We start from the raw sequence: 18,902 nt of genomic DNA on the forward strand, positions 1-18,902 counted from the left end.
TTACCTATCACACTAGGCTACACAGAAGTGAAGCGACCTCTACAATCGCACAAAACAAGTACAGATAGCAGCCCAAAAGGTCACACCACCCAGCTATGCAGGTTTCTGTTTTCTGTCGGCAGAAGACAGAAACCTGCATTCAGTGTCCACTGGTTGAGCACCCATGAGCATCTTTGCTGCGGAGAGCAGAAGACGCTCACGGGCGGACACTTTTCAAACCCATTCAAATGAATAGGTTTGAAAACTGCCTGCTGGTTTCCGTCTCCTGCCCAGTTTCTTGGGCAGGAAACGGAAACCTGCATAATGGAGATCGGGTGCTGAAGTGAACCTGCCCTTACGCTAGGTTCACACTAGCGTTCGGGTCTCCATTCTCAGCTTTCCGTCTTCTGCGTGCAGAAGACTGAAAGCTGTCAGAGCGGGTCCAGCCGTGTGTGCGGGTGAGCGTTTTATGCTCTCCGCCACGAAACCGGTTGCATGTCCGACTGCGTCCGATTTTAAAAAAAATCGGTTTCGCGGCGGAGAGCATAAAACGGTCACTGCCGCTCACGGCCCGACATCTTTCAAACCCATTCAAATGAATGGGTATGAAAGAGTCCTGCAGGTTTCCATCTCCTGCCTCTGTTTTGTGCAGGAAACGGAAACCTGCAGAACGGAGACCGGGCGCAGATGTGAACGAGCCCTTAGGTGGAATTTATTCTGTTTGAAATGGTTACATATATATTTATATATATTTTTTTATTTATTTATTTTTTTAGATCAATAGAACATACATGAAGATAATACAGAAAAAAAAACAAAATTAAATAAAGAATGGACCCGTTTATTAGGCTAGCTGTGGAGAGCCACAGAACAACTGAATAGATCATATTGTCTAATCAGACACAGACTTCATGTACCTCTCCCTTTTTCCAAAGACCATTACCCATGCCTACTTCCTTGAATCTCCCAACTGAGAATGGGCAGCCTAAGGACATGCATTTCAGTTCAGAGAGATATGACCCTATATAAGAAAGCAGAATAAGTAAATAATGATATGGAATGGGGGTGTAATAAAATAGTAAGAAAAAGTTTACGGGGAAAAAAAAAAAAAAAGTTCAAGCCGCCTACCCCCCCCCCCCCCCCCATTTCCTAGAATACATATCAAAGTAAAGTATTAGTGTGAAATACACACACATTAGGTAATGAGAGATAAAATTTACTTTTTTGCTTTTAGCAAATGGCTGCAATGAAACAAAGAGTGAAAAATTTAAAGGGGTCTGAATACTTTTAAGTTTGGCATCCCTGGAATCATACCGAAACACAGAATACAGGTGACATGTTATTTTGGCTGCAGAGTAAACGCCGTAAAGACAGAACCTGCAAGAAAAATCATACAAACGCACTGTTTCTTCAAATCCACCCATTCTGAATTTTCTCCAGCATCCCAGTACATTGTACAGAATAATAAATGACAGCATCACGAAGAACAATTTGTTCAGCAAACAGTGAAACCCCACATGGCTCTGAGAATGGAAAAATAAAAGTTATCGGGTTTGGAAAATAAGGAGTCAAAAAAACCCCCCAAAAACTGAAGAGAGTCACCACCGGAAAGCAGTTAATTAGTTTTGTAATATACTTTATTAATTACACATATACTTCCAGAAAAAAGTAAAAAAAGTTGTCTGAAAGTTTATTTACGCTTTAAGTTAGGAGAGCCCGTACTCTCCCCTATAGAGCTTCTGGTTCCGTGACACTTACTGGAGGAGCTCTCTGTTCAGATGTTGGACCTCCACAGATCACAATGAAGACCCAGTCTGTGGATAGATCATCAGTATAATAAATCCACTGGGGCCAGAAAATCCCTTTAATGTTTATGATGACTGAAAGCAGCACATTAATGCAGGTTGAGTCTGTCATTCACATTAATTACAAGATTGGAAACAAATTCAGCATACCTTCATTCCTTTAGTGAGACCGTCAGCAGCCCTACACAATACAGTAGAAAAGCCACCTAATTCAACAAAAATGAAGTACATACAGCAAGACTGAGGCTCAACTTGGCTGTCATCTTTTCAGACCATTTGCAGATGCATTCTATTGTTAATGCATATTGGGAAGAATCCTTGCTACCTGCAACCAGGGCCTAAGAAATGCACAACCTCTGCACAAACACAACCGCAAAAAAACGTGTCACCAAGAATTGTTTGAGCAGCCTGAGCCCATTTCTACAAACACTGCTGACTCCTTACACAATAAATGGTTTAGCAAGCAGGTGAACCCAGTAATGGACACACTACTAGAAATATAAATATTGCAAAACATTTTACTGGAACATCCAAAGCTAGTGAAGAAATAACTGGACAGAGGAAATAAAAAAAAACTAATCTACATCTGAAATACAGTTCAGTTAATCCAAACTTGCTGACAGTATATCAAACACTTCCACACATCTCCATGTACAAGGTGCATTTCCTCGCCAAATGGAAACAGCCAGAGGTAAAGCGGCTGCCAAGAGCAGTACACATGGGGTCAGGAGAAAGGCTTTTGAACACAGCAGTCCAGATGCTATGTAAGGCAACACACTGAGGCTTAGCTAATCTCCAGTAACACAAGGCAGAATGGAAGAAATCGAAAAGAGAAGCCGGCATCTTCTCTCATTTATCTCCAAACTAGCCCCACACCTGGCTGCTTGTAGGTTTAACATATAAAATAGTCACCAAGCTTCATGAAGTTCACAGTTGGCCTTGGAAAAATAGGAAAAAAAGTTGATCTGCTTTCTAATATATACCTTACAAGTTTCAACAGTTCTTAAAGCCAGTCAAAAAACACACCAAACTGTCCAAAATAGACGTTAGCTTTAAAGGGCTCTATCATTTTTAACTAAGCACATAGTTGCATAGCCTTTGTTAAAAAAACAAACAAAAAAAACCCCACCTTCAACAGCAAGAAGGCAGCTGAGGTTTAGTTGCATAACCCCTTCAAAAGGAGTGTACAGCTCCCCCAAGCACAGTCAATTGTCAGACCATTTTATAGAGCCCATTAGACTAAGTGACTAAGTTGTCCAAAACCAGGCGTAGAACCTGCACAGAGACGTAACAGAAAGCCTTGTGCCTCTTCTATGCCTAAGCTTCTGGTTTAAAGAAGCAGAGAAAATCCCTTTTTCATCTCCTAACCCTCAGACAATTGTCTATTACACAGATGAACCTATGAAGTGCATCTCAGACCACAATCTTGGTTTTTACAAGTCTGCTTCTCCTTACATTCCGATCACTCCCATGACACCAAAGCATCACATGACATGGGTAGCTAGAGACTATACAATCCCTTCCTGCAGAGTGACAGATTTTTTTTCTATATTCTACTAAATAATGTAAAAAGATCATAGGAATAAAAGCCAAGACGACTGTGCTGTGAGGTCTCATTACAGCTTTATGACCAGAATCGCCTAAATATCACCCGTAGTTAGATGCAGATGACTCTCCTTGCGTAAGGCTTAGTACTAGTGTATTACTTTCTATACCAGTTTGCATTGGAATAATGGTCGGGCTGTGCAGTCATGTTGAGAGCTCACCATCTGCTCAGGTTGACAGCTATTGAAACCTAATGTTTTCCCCACATTTTTGACCCAGATTATTTCCAGAATTTATGAAGCACAAATAGTGATTGATTTGTAACAATGTAATAATCCTCATCGCTGGTTGTTTACAACACACACTTGGCAGTTGAGTCAGCTTTATGATCCAGAGTGGATTCAAAAAGGTGGTAAGTTATAAAGAAAAGAAACATTGTCCTGCCACGGTTCTTTATTTTTTGTTTTTAAACCTTCATCAGGTTTATTTCCTGCTGTAGGTTTGGCATGATGCAAAAGTTGAAAAGCAGACCAGCCACAGAGGTTAAAGGGTTCTATAATTAAAATGCTATTTTTTTTCTCACTAACACGTAGGAATAGCCTTAAGAAAGGCTATTCTTCTCCTACCTTTAGATGTCTTCTCCGTGCCACTATTCGGAAGAAATCCCATTTTGCAAATCAGTTCTCTCGCAGCACTGGGGGCGGTCCCCAGCAATAAAACAGCACTGGGGATGTCCCCAATGCTGTGAGAGAACTCTCAAGCGCTGCCTCTAGCTTCGCCTGGAAGGCCTCTCTCTGAGTCTTCTTCCGGCACTGGCTTCAAACTTCTAGGCATGTGCAGTCGGCTGTGCCATCGGGTCTTGGGCAGAGCAGACTACGCATGCACGCGGCCATTTTCTTGTGGCTGCTTACCCCAGCAATTCTGCCTGAGCCCCGAAGTTTGAACCCAGCGCCGGAAGTAGACATTGAGAGATCTTCCAGGCGATGATGGAGGTGGCGCTGGAGAGTTCTCTAGCAGCATTGGGGATGCCCCCAGTGCTGTTTGGGGCCGCCCGCAGTACTGCGAGAGAACTCATTTGCATACCGAGGAAAACCGGGATTTCTACTGAACGACGGCGTGGAGAAGACATCTAAAATGTAGGAGAAGAATAGCCTTTAAGGATATTCCTACGTGTTAGTGAGGAAAATAAATAAATAGTATTTTAATGATGAAATCCAAAGCAACTGTCAAAAAAATTTCCACTGCTTTTTACCAGGAGTAGGTTTCACTGCAAGATTACCCCTGCACTGGACCAGCTACATGTGCCCTTAGGCCACGAATGCTTCTATTGGGAAATACTGCACACAGTACATAATGCGGTAATTTCCTAGCGCAACAGTTTTCACACGGGAAGTTACTTGACATCAGGTGACATGGCTCTCCATTAGCAGCAATTTCTGGAATCATAGCACTCTGCAATCAATGACGTTATATACTAACTAAGAGCAGTACTTTACTAAAACTTGTTTTGATCTATTAAGAAAATTATATTAGATGTTTATAATGCACTTTCCAACACTTTAGTGAAAATAATCATAAAAGTGGTCAATCCCTTCAATTGTCTAAGTGCAGCAGAACAGAAAAACCTATTACAACATCTAATTGATAACCATCAGGCTACAACTAATTTGCAATGAAAACCAAACATCCTCCTCTAGTTAGAGAGGATCCAACTGCAAGGCATTCTGGCAGAACTAGGTTTTATTGCTCCTCTGTAACATGCCAAAGACATTTTAGAATAAATTGCCAACTGTGTATTACCATTCCCCTTATCAAAACGTTGCATTGCCAACAGAGAAAGAAACGACAAAATTAGGAAGAAAAATAAAAGATATTACAGAAGGTATTTGCCCTTAAGGGGTATAGCCATCTCAAGGTCCCATGGGACCTCCTGCAGCAAAAAAGCACTGCTGGAAAAAAAAAAACACAGCAGCAACCCATCATGGTTCTTCCTGCAGCGCTTTAGACAGAAAGTTCATAGAATTTTCTTATGCGGATTTTAAGTTACAGTTATACCTATGGGGAAACAGTCAGCGTTTATGTAGTTATAATTGACATGCTGCGATTTCCAAAACCTCAACAATTTTGGAAATCGTGGCATGTCCGCACAGCAGTTTTTACAGCAAAGTGGGCATGGGATTCCCTAGAATACGCTGAAATTTTCCCTGAGCGTTTATTGTTCACTAGGGCCCTGGCCTAAAACTGTTTTTACTACAAAAATAAAACATTTAAAAAAATTTCATTTTTTTCTCCAATCATCTCACTAGTGACAATCTATTGTCCTTACCAGTTTCCAATGGATACATCCATGAATACAGGAACTTCCTATACTCCAAAACCTAGCCATGATTTTGTGGCCGTGTTCACTTCTCATACACGTAGAGTCTGCCTGATAACCTGTCCCTACTAAGGAAATCATGGCTGAGATTCTGACAAGTCATTACTTAACTTTTCGATTTACATGGCAGTTTATTTTTTTATGGGACAAATTGGACTTCATAATGAAATCACAGAGGGTTCTATCCCATTCCTGATTAACTGCTTCACAGAGGTGAATGGTCAGTCTGACAAACAAAATGTAATATAACCATATAAAACACGTCCAAAGGAAATATGTGAGCGTCAGCTCCTAAATACATCGATATTGATGCCTTTACATATATGCAACTCTCCTCTAGGTGGGATAAGGGAGAAAAATCAAATCTACTAGGTGGTAAAGAATTTCAGTCAAATATTTGTGGCTCATCTGCCCTGGTGTCCAAGTAAGTAGAAGAGCACATATGGGGCATTGGATCAAACAAACACAGTCCCTCAACCCATTCTATATTTGTCAAACTAGGACTACTGATTCCCCAAATCAATTCAGTCCAATTCAGCTCAGATTGTTACGGTGGACATTCAGAGTTGTATATAGTACATGTCCACTCAAGATGTGCTGGGTAGCTTTTATGCAGAACATGCAGCTTTTATCAATACCATTTTGGAGAATAAATGATAGCTTCATCACTTGATTTATTTTTTTTTTTTAATAAGATGTGAAATGTTGAAACAGTAATTAGGCCATCCCCCAACCACCACCATGGCATTCACTGTAAGGGATAAATATTGCTATATTTAAATACTACATTAATTTTTTGATGCAGGGTCCGGATTGCCTTTCAGGGTCCTGGGAAAGGCACCTCTTCCTAAGTTATGACAGCCATCTAGTTTTGCTTGTCAGGAATCTAGGAAAACTGTGCGATTTGCACAAAGCACAGCTGATGAAAACCCACACACACACACGTAACCTTGCCCCACTCCCTGGTGAAATTCATGCTCTGAAGCTGCACTGTATACATTACTCTCAATAGTACTACATGGAGTACAATAGTAACCCTCTGAATGCAAAGCATAGCAAAGAAGCCACTGTTACATTTAATCTCTCATATCTTCCATGTTACTATAGACATTAAAGAAATCTACCCTAATAAGCAGAGCAACCGTTATTTAAATGGCAACTAACTTTCCAGAAAACTGTCTCATTTCATACTGCATATAAATCTGGACCAAAATGTAATGTACATTAATTATCCCATTCCCAACATTATGGACATCGGTAGCGGATATCAGGCATTTAAATATGGAGGCCGCTCAGGAGTTGAGTGGCCGCCATTACCGCTGTATTATACAATGCCTCCTGGCACCTGCGTCAAAGCCAACTGGTGCCATTTATGAATATTTATCTATGAAGCCTGTAATATAAGTGCAGTTTTATTTTTAATGGATTACAGTTGTAATGCATTGCATTAGCAGTCAGATTCCCTGGGGTTTAAGACCCCTAAAAGGGCTAATAATTACAGTAAAGTAAAAAAAAAAAATTATTGAAAAACCTAAATTTAAAGGGGTTGGCCACTTTCAGACCAATTTTGAGAGACGAATGTTATGGTTTGTATAATAAAAAGTTGTACAATTCTCCAATATACTTTCTGTATCAATTCCTCAGGGTTTTCTAGATCTCTGCTTGCTGTCATTCACTCTGTTACTTCTATTGGATAAAACTCTGACCAGGGTCATGTGATTTACGGTCCATGGTCATGTGATGTACACACAGGTGCACAGCTGATTACCAGGCAGATGTCTGATTACTGTGCTGTGACTATAACGAGCGGCACCTATGTATTCATCACATGACCATGGACCGTAAATCACATGACCCTGGTCAGAGTTTTATCCAATAGAAGTAACAGAAAGCAGAGATCTAGAAAACCGTGAGGAATTGATACAGAAAGTATATTGGAAAATTGTACAACTTTTCATTATACAAACTATAACATTGGTCTCTCAATATTGGTCTGAAAGTGGCCAACCCCTTTAAGTCAAACTCCCCCCCCCCCCCCCCCTTTCCGTGGAGCACAAAAGTACAATACTTCCTGTATTCTTGGACAAGTTGGTGGGCGGGCTTTGACCAAGACAAGACACTAATAAGATATAGACAATGTCTTTAGCATGAGAGACTTATTATCATTACTAAAAATTTAATACAAATGCTGATGAAATAGCACAGTAAATGCATATTGAATTGATATGATAGATAGATCACTAGCTAGATCTCAAATATGCATCTTTAGATTGAACAAAAAAAATAAAAATAAATAAAGATTATATCCTACCAAGACAAAAGCCAGATAACAGCTCTGAAAGCAATCCAGAGAACTCAACCCCCTCCATAGGGCAATAATTCATCCATCATATAATGCTAGTTAGGGATATAGGACAGTCATCTCTCAAATGTAAATTTATTTTGACGGCTGTTAAAAATGGACCCACTGACGGCTGATAATACTTCGGCTTTCCAGCATTATATAGAACTGCCTGTGCCCAAATCTGTGAAACGTCCTCTTTAACCAAGCTCATAGCTGGGTTTCCAGCATCATTTACACCAGATTTGTGGCATCAATGATAATAAATCTGCCCCAGTGGCTTCTAAAAACTGTTGCACGATGGCTGTCACTGCTGTGTGAAATACTTCAATGCTACATGTTACTGGTGTGAAATGTGTGGTAGTATGGATTTATGAGAGTTCAATCCACACACACCAAATTAGTCAAATATTTCTGCAAATAAAAAGCAGTTTCTTACTTGTTGTTCTTTTATGGAGGTTTATTTTCTTGTGCTTAATGATGTCTTATGTTTTCAGGGAGTTTATGAGCACTGTTATCTGTTATTGTCTGTTTCTTTGTAAAAATTCAATAAAAAGTTTGAATTAAGAAACAAAAAACCTGTTTCTTTCAACGCAGTTACAGTTTTTGTGGCAAGTACACCAAACAATCTAAATTGAACTATAGCCCATTGTATTGAGATTCATGGAGTCAAGCCAAATTTGGTTGGAATCTGAAAATAAACTTCAGAATCAAACTACAACTGATTGATTATATATTACACGATTACTATTAGATGTACGGTTTATTGCATATTTACCTTTTGTAAGCCTTCTATCACTAGCTTCAAACAAAGTCTCACAACACCACAAAACCAATGTCTACTGTAGTGCTGAAATCAGTGCATTTGGGTGGACAAAAAAAAACCAAAACAACCCCCCAATCATTACCAGTGCCAGAAAATTGTTTACAAAGAAAATTACACAATTAAGAGATTTGTAGTCTGCTACAATCAGTGGTCACTGGAAAGGCGACAATCTTAACCAGTGTGCATGCATACACAATTGACCTAGAGCTGCCACTTCTAAGTAATCTAAGTGTAAATATTGCAAAGGAACAGATTTACTAATACTGTCAAAATTTCAGTAAGTGCAAATTTTGACTAGACAGTCTTCAATTGCATCTGATTTATCACAATGGTTGATGCGGTTTCATTAGGATAAATCTGAAATCTCTTCACACCATCTAGTTGAATTTAAGTTTAAAATAAATATTAGTTGGTTCAACTCTTGGTACATTGGGTCCCTTATGTCAAGGTGTATTCACCAAAGGGTGGAAAACATGAGGTGAAACTAATATTATTCAACTTTCATATTTGCATATTTTGAACAGAGTTTTGCATCAGTATTTGTAAGCCAAAACTAGTCGTGGGACTAACACAAAGCAGAGGTACAAATCTTTCCATTATACTTTTTCTCTCCGTAGTTTCAGCTAACAAATACAAATGGAAAATTCTTAATAGTGTCCAAAAGGTAGTGCTGGGCAATGGTGACTCAAATCAAAGATCAAAATTAATTGACCATTTTACTTGGATTACGATGAATGAACAGCCATTTTAGGACCCTGCCATTTTTTACACGGCCCCCCTTATCCTATTTATCTGCCACACCATACCACTGAATTTGGGTTTTGGTTATTCACACATCAGTGATCCCGAAAGACTAGCAATAGGAACAAACCGGCTCCCAGAAAAAGAAACGAGGTGCTCATTCTTTAGGCCGAGTTGCCTTGCGATTCAGCCTGAAGATACTCCCTCCTACAGACTAGGCCCATTCATTGGGCCTAATCCGGAGCGGAGTGTGCTACTGGATGCCAATGCAGTGCAGCGGCTTTCAGTCGCGGCTATCCGGTTTTGGGCCCAGAACCTGAGGCAGCCTTCACCTCAGGTGTCAGACCAAAAAAACCTATATGAACTTACCATAAGGGTCTGTTTACATGGAGTTTTTTTGGGAGAGGATTTTGACACGGAATCCGTCTCATAATCTGCTGCCAAAAACGGCTCCCATTGACTTCAATGGAAGCCGCTCGCTTCTTTTTTCCGCTAGTTAATAGCGGAAAAAAGCAAGAGAACTCTTCAGCTGCAGCATCCGCAGCACGAGGCTCCCTCCCAATTAGGTACATTCATTTGGACCTAACCCAGCCGTGGACCTGCCGTGTGAACATACCCTAAGGGTTTTTTGTTTGTTTTAAAATGTGCTTTTTAAGCAAGTTTCATATCTATACACTAGGACATTATCCACCTTGACAACCTCTTTAAAAGTTACACAATATGTGGAAAACTTACCGAGTTATAACTTGAAAACGTTTAGGGGACCTCAGTACTACAATTTCACTCTGTATCTATCTATACATTACCTATATATTAAGAAGCAGTAGCAATGCACATTAAGGCCCCATGCACATAGGAAAATTTAGGCTGGAAATTCTGGTGTGTACAAGAGCCAGATTTCCCAACATAAACTCAGTCAAGATACTGGGACTTGTATGATAGCGATCTATGTTGCTAGGATTTTCTGCCTCCCCACACTGTATACATTACCAACATTGGAGGTGCCGGCAGGGTCTCCCAGCCTCATAGATCACTGTGATGAAGCATCGCATCTACCGTGTAGAACTTCCAGCCCAAATTGCTTACCCGTCTCATGAGCATGGGGTACAAAACGGTTATCCGTTCTAAACTACCACATCTAAATACGGTAGTTGGGGAATATGGATGTTCGCCACAAAACAGTTGCCTACTCATATGAATAGGCACCAGAGGATGCACTACATTTTTCCTGGAAGAGCAATAATACTCCTCTTTGCATTTTTGAGGAGTATATCTAGTTTAAGAGGAGTGCAAATTTGTAGCAATGCGTTGGCATACATGATGCCAAGAAGCCATTTCTATAGCTTTCATGCATAAAAAGTGAGGTCCATGTCAGGCACATAGGGTTTATTTTGTGAAGAAGAAAAAGCATGAAGTTCTGCTCTAAACAATGCAGTGTGGACATAACCTAGGAGACTTGTGCAAACACCTGACATCTTTTCTAATTTGGGTTTCACTTAAAAAGTTAGAACCTAAATGATACAGGTGGGGCTTAAAAGCCCTGGGAGGGGTAAATACACAGCCACTAGATATAGCCAAGAAAGTGCAGAGTCAGACGCACTATATTGGAGTAAGACACAGACAATCCAATATAATTCATATCTGAGACTGTACTTTATCACTTCGCTGTATATGCCTCAGGCTGCCTGCTGTGCATTCACCCCATCCAGGCAAGCACCCAGATTTTTACGTGTGCTCAGTAGTTGTGCCAGTTATGGCTGTCCTCATTCATTGTGCCGATTCTAATGCTCCGTTCCCACGGAGTAACGTGCTGCTCATTCTGACATGTAAACACTTGTCAGAGTGAGCACAGTAAAACAGAATCCCATTGACTTCAATGAGTTCGGTCTTACGCACGCTACCCATTGAAATAAACGGGAGGCTTTTTTTTTTACCTATTGCTTTCAATGTGATACGCGTGTATCACATTGAAAGCAATAGGTAAAAAAGCCTCCCTTTGAGTTCAATCGGTAGCGTGCGTAAGACCGAACTCATTGAAGTCAATGGGATTCTGTTTTACTGTGCTCACTCTGACAAGTGTTTACATGTCAGAATGAGCAGCATGTTACTCCGTGGGAATGGAGCCTAAATGTGAAAACGCATGCTCACATAGGTCTATGCCTTTCAATGGTGTTCTCACTAAGTTCCCTGCGTGTATCTGGTCAAGTTTCACCCAATATTGATTATTTTACATGCTTCCACACACTGTGGCTAAGAATGACTCCTCACATCCAGTGTCCATGACTGTGGCTACCTCTCTAAGACGGGCAGACTATGGTAGAGGCCCTGTAGAAGTCAGCTAGCACATGGTGACAGACCATGAATGAGAAGACCGTGCTGACGCTAGGTTCACACCTGTGTTCTGGTTTTCGGGTCCATTTGGGAACCCAAAAAACAGAAACCCAATCCACTTAAAACGCATGACCCCATATACTATAATGGAGTCTCCCCAAAAAATGCAAAGAGAAAAGTGCTGCTTGCAGGACTTTTCTCTGCACATTTTTCAAACACAATGGGGAACGGAGCTCCTGAACAGAATCCAATCCGTGGTATCTGAAAATAAGCTGGTAGCTCTCAAGAGCAGTGCAAAGTCTTGTATTAGTATACAAGATTTTGTCCAAAGTATAGATGAATTATTGTAACCTCTGATAAGTTACAGACATATGTGGCTCTCAACAGCAGTTTCAGCAACCAGCCCATGGCTGAAGGTTGGGGTGGCTTGCTTTAGAAAAGGTATCTTCCAATTTTCCAGTTGAAAGTCCTTTATATAGATTCTCAGTTCCACCATCAACAAGCTTAAGTTATATTACTATACATATATAACAAAAAAAAAAAAAAGTTATCAAAGATCTGCATAGGGTAAATGCAAGTAAAAAGCAGGGGCTCTAAGGGGAAGTATATAGATGATAGAACCATATTCTACAGGTAGTCTGATCCACTTCTGAAATAAATAGAAAGCCACTATGAATGTGAACCCTGTCCTTTTGCAATAAGCATATGAACCATAAGTGGAGCCTGTCATACGAAGATACAGTCCAAACAAAGTAGCATGTTACTCAGCAGGATAATCCGTTCTGTAAATTATTGATAAAAACCTCTACTCACTATACAGCTTGATTGCCAGCCGTTTAAGGGGGTTCTCTCTTTTTTTTGTTTTCCTTACCATCATGGAACCATCACATTCTGCAGCATTATACAGATATCAACTGCCCCATATATGGACACTGTTCACTAGAAGTGAAAAATATGTTACACCCTAGCAATAAAACTTCCAGAACAGTGGGGCTCCCAAAATCATAAAAGTGGGGTGTTTGACATCAGAGTTTGAATGAAGTGTAGGTCAGACAGCACACACACCACTCCATTCATTTCAATGGGGTCACTGAAGCTAGCTGATGTACGTACCATCTCCATCAGGATTACTGAAATGAAAGGAGCAGCTTGTGCTGTTCAACCTGCAAAACACCTACAGTATCTTGATTAGTTCAGGGTCCCAGATGCTGCAAACCCCTCCCCCATCAGAAAGTTTTCCCCTATTCTGTAGATAGAGAGTAACTTGATTTTCTAGTAACTGTCAAACCCTTTGGTGATCAAACCATCATCTCTAAATACACTGAAGACTGTCAAAGAGCAGAATGACTCACTGGAATCCAGAATAAGTAGAGGTTTACAAGAGGTTTATCAAGACATTACAAGAGGAGCTGAATCTTTTTCCTAAAACTACTGTGTATATTATCAGTCAGTGCTCAGCAGATCATACTGAATGCTCAATGGGATAAGTGAGCAGCAACTACCACCACAGTGCAGGCTTCCCTGTAGAACACCCATACAGTTCCCCAGGATCTAGCACACCAGTTAAGGGACAGAAATAAACCTGTGGGGCACACTGAGTGCTGCTCATATTTTAGGAATGATGACAATGTGTGACAGGCAGCCTGACTAGTACAGCACAAGTCTTCCAAGTGCCCTGACAAGTGACAGGAGGCAATGGCAGATCCTGCTCCACAACAAAGGCACGTCACAAGTGGATGTTTTCAAACTACCTAAAGGAGGGCTCTGCTATCAGCACACAATTCTGCCTGAGGTGACCTGGCCGGACGACTGATGGAACAGCTGCCACTTACCGGAACCTACCGGAGCTGTGACACATGCAGCACGGCCAGAGGAGCTGGCTAGTGGCACCTCACCGCTGTCTGCTGCATGCCTGCTCACTGACAGCAGGCAGGCCGGCTAGGAAAGGCCGAAGCTTGCTTTACGGCCTACATCTCATGGACGCGTCCAGAGCGCCCTGGAGAGCGGATGTGTTCACTCACCTGCCGTAGATTCCATCCGTAATTCGGTTCCGTTTCAACGGGCGCCGGAGTTTACTGCAGTCCGCATTCCGCCGCTTCATTCTCCCGGTGTCCGCCTCCTCCCGCCGCCGCCCGAGGCCTGCCCCGTTCGCTAAGACACCGCTCACACCCGCTCCGGCACTTACCAGGGGCTACCCGCCCGGAAGTGCACCAATAAACACATGAAACGAAAACGGTAGTAACGAGTTTAAAGGGTTTGAAACAAAGAAATAAAGATGGAGGCCCCTCCTCCTCCTCCCCTCAGCAACGGTGCAGGCAGGGCCGGACAAAACGCAGACCTGCCCACTTTATGAGTGACGGCTAGAGCAGCCAATCCAATCTCGGGAGAAGTTGTGAGACAAGAAGGAAGGCCAATAGGGGACAAGGGCAAGCTGCCAATAATGACGCAGGGAGTTCTTCTGAAGCTTTGGTGGCCTTAGAAAGAAAAGCCGAACGTATGGGTGGAGTAGTCTGATGAGTGACACCACACGGGACCAATCACACAGCGCCAAAAAATACTAGGGCGGGGCCAAGCGCTTGGCAAGTGCAAGGCGCGGGAAGCCAGGTAGTGAAAGGCGAGGGGGTGTTACATGTCAAACCTTGCAGCCAATCGAACCCCACATACAGGAGAGGTGACAGCGGGACGTCCAATCAGAAGCAACAAGGGGAAAAGCTAGAGTTAACCCTTGAAGCAGAGGAATGGGCGGGTTTGTTTTGGGTTCCACGTCCGCAGGATGAAGGGCCGGACCGTGAAGCCCGCCCCCCGCTACAGCAGGGATGTGCAAAGGGGGTGTGTTAGGCACGGGTTGTCACAGTAGGGAGGCTGCGCCATGTGGCGATGCCGTGGTGTGCTTCTCACCGTCATGTACTCTGACGTGAAAGGCTTTGTGTCACTATTATTTCATGTCGGCATTGTCTCAGGAGAGTGCTTCTATAAAGAACACTGCCCGCCAATAAACAATACTAGTGATGTAGCCTCTGCTCACACAGTAATGGCAGGGGTGCACAACCTTTATTCCTTGGGAGGCCACATTGTCTGAGCCTGCTACTTCAAGGGGCCATAGAAAAATGCATATAGTAGACCAGGGCTCAGCAACCTTTGGCACCCTTCAGGTATATTGACCTGCCACAGAGTTCTCTCTGATGTTTTATATAACAAGTAGTTCTGCTGCAGGAGGCTATGGGTCCATTCACCCGGAGGTTAATGGTGTGGAATTTCAGCGCTGAAAAAAAAGCCTCCCATTGACTTCAATGGGTTTCTTTTTCACAGAAAAAGGAACCCATTGAAGTCAATGGGAGGTTTTTTTTTTTTTTTAAGTGCTGAATTTCCACACCAAATTCCTCACCGTTTTCTTCAGTGTAAATGGACCCTATCTCTCAGCATGGAAACAGCCTGAAATCACTACAGGGGAAAGTGTGAGACATGACATCCTAGTGTCCGAGCCAGGAGCTACCTTTGTCACAGGATAGTAATAGCTTTAGTACATTGAAATAAGTGCAGAATAATATGGCAGCTGAACAAGCTAAAGTGGACGTTCATTTTATTTCAGTAAGGTGAGACAGAAAAAAAGAACGGACATGCTCATTCTTCAGGCAGAGTCACCTCGCGATTCGGCCTGAAGACACTCCTGACTAGGCCCATTCATTGGACCTAATCTGGAGCGGAGTGTGCGCCTCGATGCCGATGCACTGCATCGGCATCCAGTCGCAGCTACCCGTATTTTGGACCAGAACCTGAGGCGGCCACAGAGCAACTGAAGAAACTCCAATTGACAGGTCTCACGGAGTTATCCTTAGTTAGGGGGGTGCTCCTACAGTAAAATTCAGACGTGAACACAGCAGCAGCCTACACTTCCCACATGGAGTTGATTTGGCTTCCGGTACCATCTTTATGCTGATGACACCCATTTATACACATCTTCCCACGACATCATTCCTGCACCAGTGACTGTCTTTCTGCTGTCTCAAATATCATGTCCTCGCTCTATCTGAAACTAAATCTCTCTAGGACTGAACTACTACTGTTTCCACCATCTAATACAGGGGTAGGGAACGTACGGCTCTCCAGCTGTTGCAAAACTACAACTCCCAGCATGCATACTGGCTCTGCTGTTCTGGGAACTCCCATGGAAGTGAATGGAGCATGCTGGGAGTTGTAGTTTCACAGCAGCTGGAGAACCAAAGGTTCCCTACCCCTGCTCTAATAGATCTGTCCCTGATATATCCATTTCAGTCTCAGGCCTTACTATAGCTCCTAGGCGGCATGCCCGCTGCCTCGGGGTTATGTTTGACTCAGACCTTTCCTTCACTCCCCATATTGAATCACTCACCTCCACCTCAAAAACATCTCTAGAATACGCCCTTTCCTTACCAGAGATACACTAAAGACACTTATTGTCTCTTTGATTCACTCTCTTCTTGACTACTGTAACTCCTTACTAATTGGTCTTCCCCTTACTAAACTCTCCCCTCTACAATCTATTCTGAATGCAGCAGCCAGAGTCATCTATCAGTCTAGACCAGGGGTGCACAATACGTCGATCGCGATCTACCGGTTCGATCGCAAAGGACGTATGGGTCGATCGGGGGATGCAGCCAGGGATCCCCGGTGTCTGCTTGTTCACAGCGCAGGCTGAGAGTGCCTTGCACAAGGATTCATACCCCTTCAACCTTTCACATTTAATCATCTTACAACCACAAACTTAACGGGAGTCTATCATTGGCTGTAGTGATTTTTAACTAAGCATATATTTGCATAGCCATAAGCTAATAGAATATAAGTATATAGTTAGGGAGGCAGAGTTGTAATCTTCTACATAGCTGGATGGTAGGAAATCTCAGCTCTTCAGGGATTAGTTTCTGTCTCTTCTGTGCTACAATTCAACGTACAGGAAATCACTTCAGCTCCAGTATTATTCCATGTACTTTTTTCATCATGTCATAGAGAGTCATCTTACGTTACTGAAGAGAAGGATTCAAATAGAAAAATAACCCAAATAAAGTACTACTTCCTGACAAAAAAAATTAAAAATTCTATATATAGTTTTCTGGCCCCAGAATGAAAATTAAGGAATGACAAGTAAGTAGTTAAAACAGAAGTTCCTAATAACCAGGCCAGCCCATTCATTGGGTACCACTGTAGGCTACTAGGTGTCAGCTGATGCTCATATGCTGTGTAAGGGTGAATTCACACTGAGTAAACGCTAGCTTATTCTGAACGTAAAACACGTTCAGAATAAGCGGCGTCTAAAGCAGCTCCATTCATTTCTATGGGAGCCGGCATACGAGCGCTCCCCATAGAAATGAATGGGATGCTGCTTTCACTCCGAGCAGTCCCATTGAAGTGAATGGGAAGTGCCGGCGTATACGGCAAGCTCTGCTCATGCCGGAGCGTACACGCCGGCACTTCCCATTCACTTCAATGGGACTGCTCGGAGTGAAAGCAGCATCCCATTCATTTCTATGGGGAGCGCTCGTATGCCGGCTCCCATAGAAATGAATGGAGCTGCTTTAGACGCCGCTTATTCTGAACGTGTTTTACGTTCAGAATAAGCTAACGTTTACTCAGTGTGAATGCACCCTAAGGGTCTGTTCACACTAGCTTCTGTGTTCCGTCTGGAAGGAGTCTGCATGAGAACCCCCCTGGACGGAATACAAGCGCAACTGCAAGCGCTGTGCAGTTAAATCGCACAGACCCCATAGACTACAATGAGGTCCGTGGGCTTGCCGCGTACGACTCATTTGCAATGAGCGGCAAGCACACGGACTTGTATTCGGTCCGGCAGAGGGTCCTCACGCGGACTCCTTCCGGACGGAACACATAAGCTAGTGTGATCCAGGCATAAGTGTCCACAAAGCCCATTTTTGCAGGCTACAACAGCGGATCACTTTCCATCTGCAATTCTGCTCCCCTGTTCAAACATCACTATAGCGAAGGTTACTAGGAGCAGAATAGAAGATGCATAGATGTATAAGAACAGATCCCAGGAGCTGCATTAGTAACCTCATAAGAATAATATAATTATTATAGGAGAAGACTATTTCAGTTATAGTGTAGTGTCCCGCCCCACCGCCCACACAGGTAATGCTACAGTAATAGTGCCTTAGTAGTGCCCCCCACAGGTAAGTCTATCCCACACATATACAGGTAATATTTCCAGTGGGGGTACTATTACTGTAATAGTGCCCACCCAATTAATAACATCTTCTGTGTGTGGGGGGTGGCTATTACCAGACACACACACACACACACACACACACACACACACACACACAGTAGTAGTGGCCCCTGGGTGATGGTCCACCCCCGCCATACCCACACTTTTATTAAGGAAGATGTCCAGACCACCAATATGATAGGTATGATATGGAGAGAGAACTCCCTTAATAAAGTATCGGAAAATGTATACATGTAGTCATTAGATATGCACTTTAATGTGTTTTCTTTCTCCCTAACCATGCACTGACACCAAAAACCCTGCCAGGCCATGAGAAAATTGGCTTACGTAAAAGTGGTCCTTGGTACAAAAAAAGTTGAGGAACGTTGGGTTACGGGACACATAAGTAACCATTCTTACCTATTCTAGGCCCTGCCTTCCAAGCAGCAACTATCCATTGTTAATGTATCTGACCTCTCACATAACTGCTGCAGCTAACCACTTGGTCTCAGCTGTAATATGCAGGTGGTCAGGCAAGTCACTACTGCAGATGTTCAGTTCTTCTACAGTAATGACATAGCGAATCACCTGCATGTAACTTATTATCTTATTAACTTATTTTATGCTGCTACTACAAATGTATTGGCAAAAAAAATGACATTTTCTAGGAATGCCACTTTTATAGATTTGGAATTTTACGTAAAAAAAAAAAAAAAAAAATGCAGTTGGTGCCCTTAGGCAATTGGGAGAACGGCTCTTGC

At 42.5% G+C, this 18,902-nt stretch overlaps 1 protein-coding gene across 1 annotated transcript in view; it reads right to left on the bottom strand.

The window, feature by feature from the left end:
- Positions 1-14,271, bottom strand: part of MACO1 (macoilin 1) — a 50,498-nt gene extending 36,227 nt beyond the window's left edge. Inside the window, exon 1 of the mRNA XM_075264622.1 lies at positions 13,967-14,271. Coding sequence (XP_075120723.1) covers positions 13,967-14,046 — 80 coding nt within the window. The 5' untranslated portion in view covers positions 14,047-14,271. The remainder of the gene's footprint in view (positions 1-13,966) is intronic.
- Between the last annotated feature and the right edge of the window lie 4,631 nt (positions 14,272-18,902).

Source organism: Leptodactylus fuscus, chromosome 2, assembly GCF_031893055.1.
Source record: "Leptodactylus fuscus isolate aLepFus1 chromosome 2, aLepFus1.hap2, whole genome shotgun sequence".
In the NCBI taxonomy this organism is placed as follows: Eukaryota; Metazoa; Chordata; class Amphibia; order Anura; family Leptodactylidae; genus Leptodactylus; species Leptodactylus fuscus.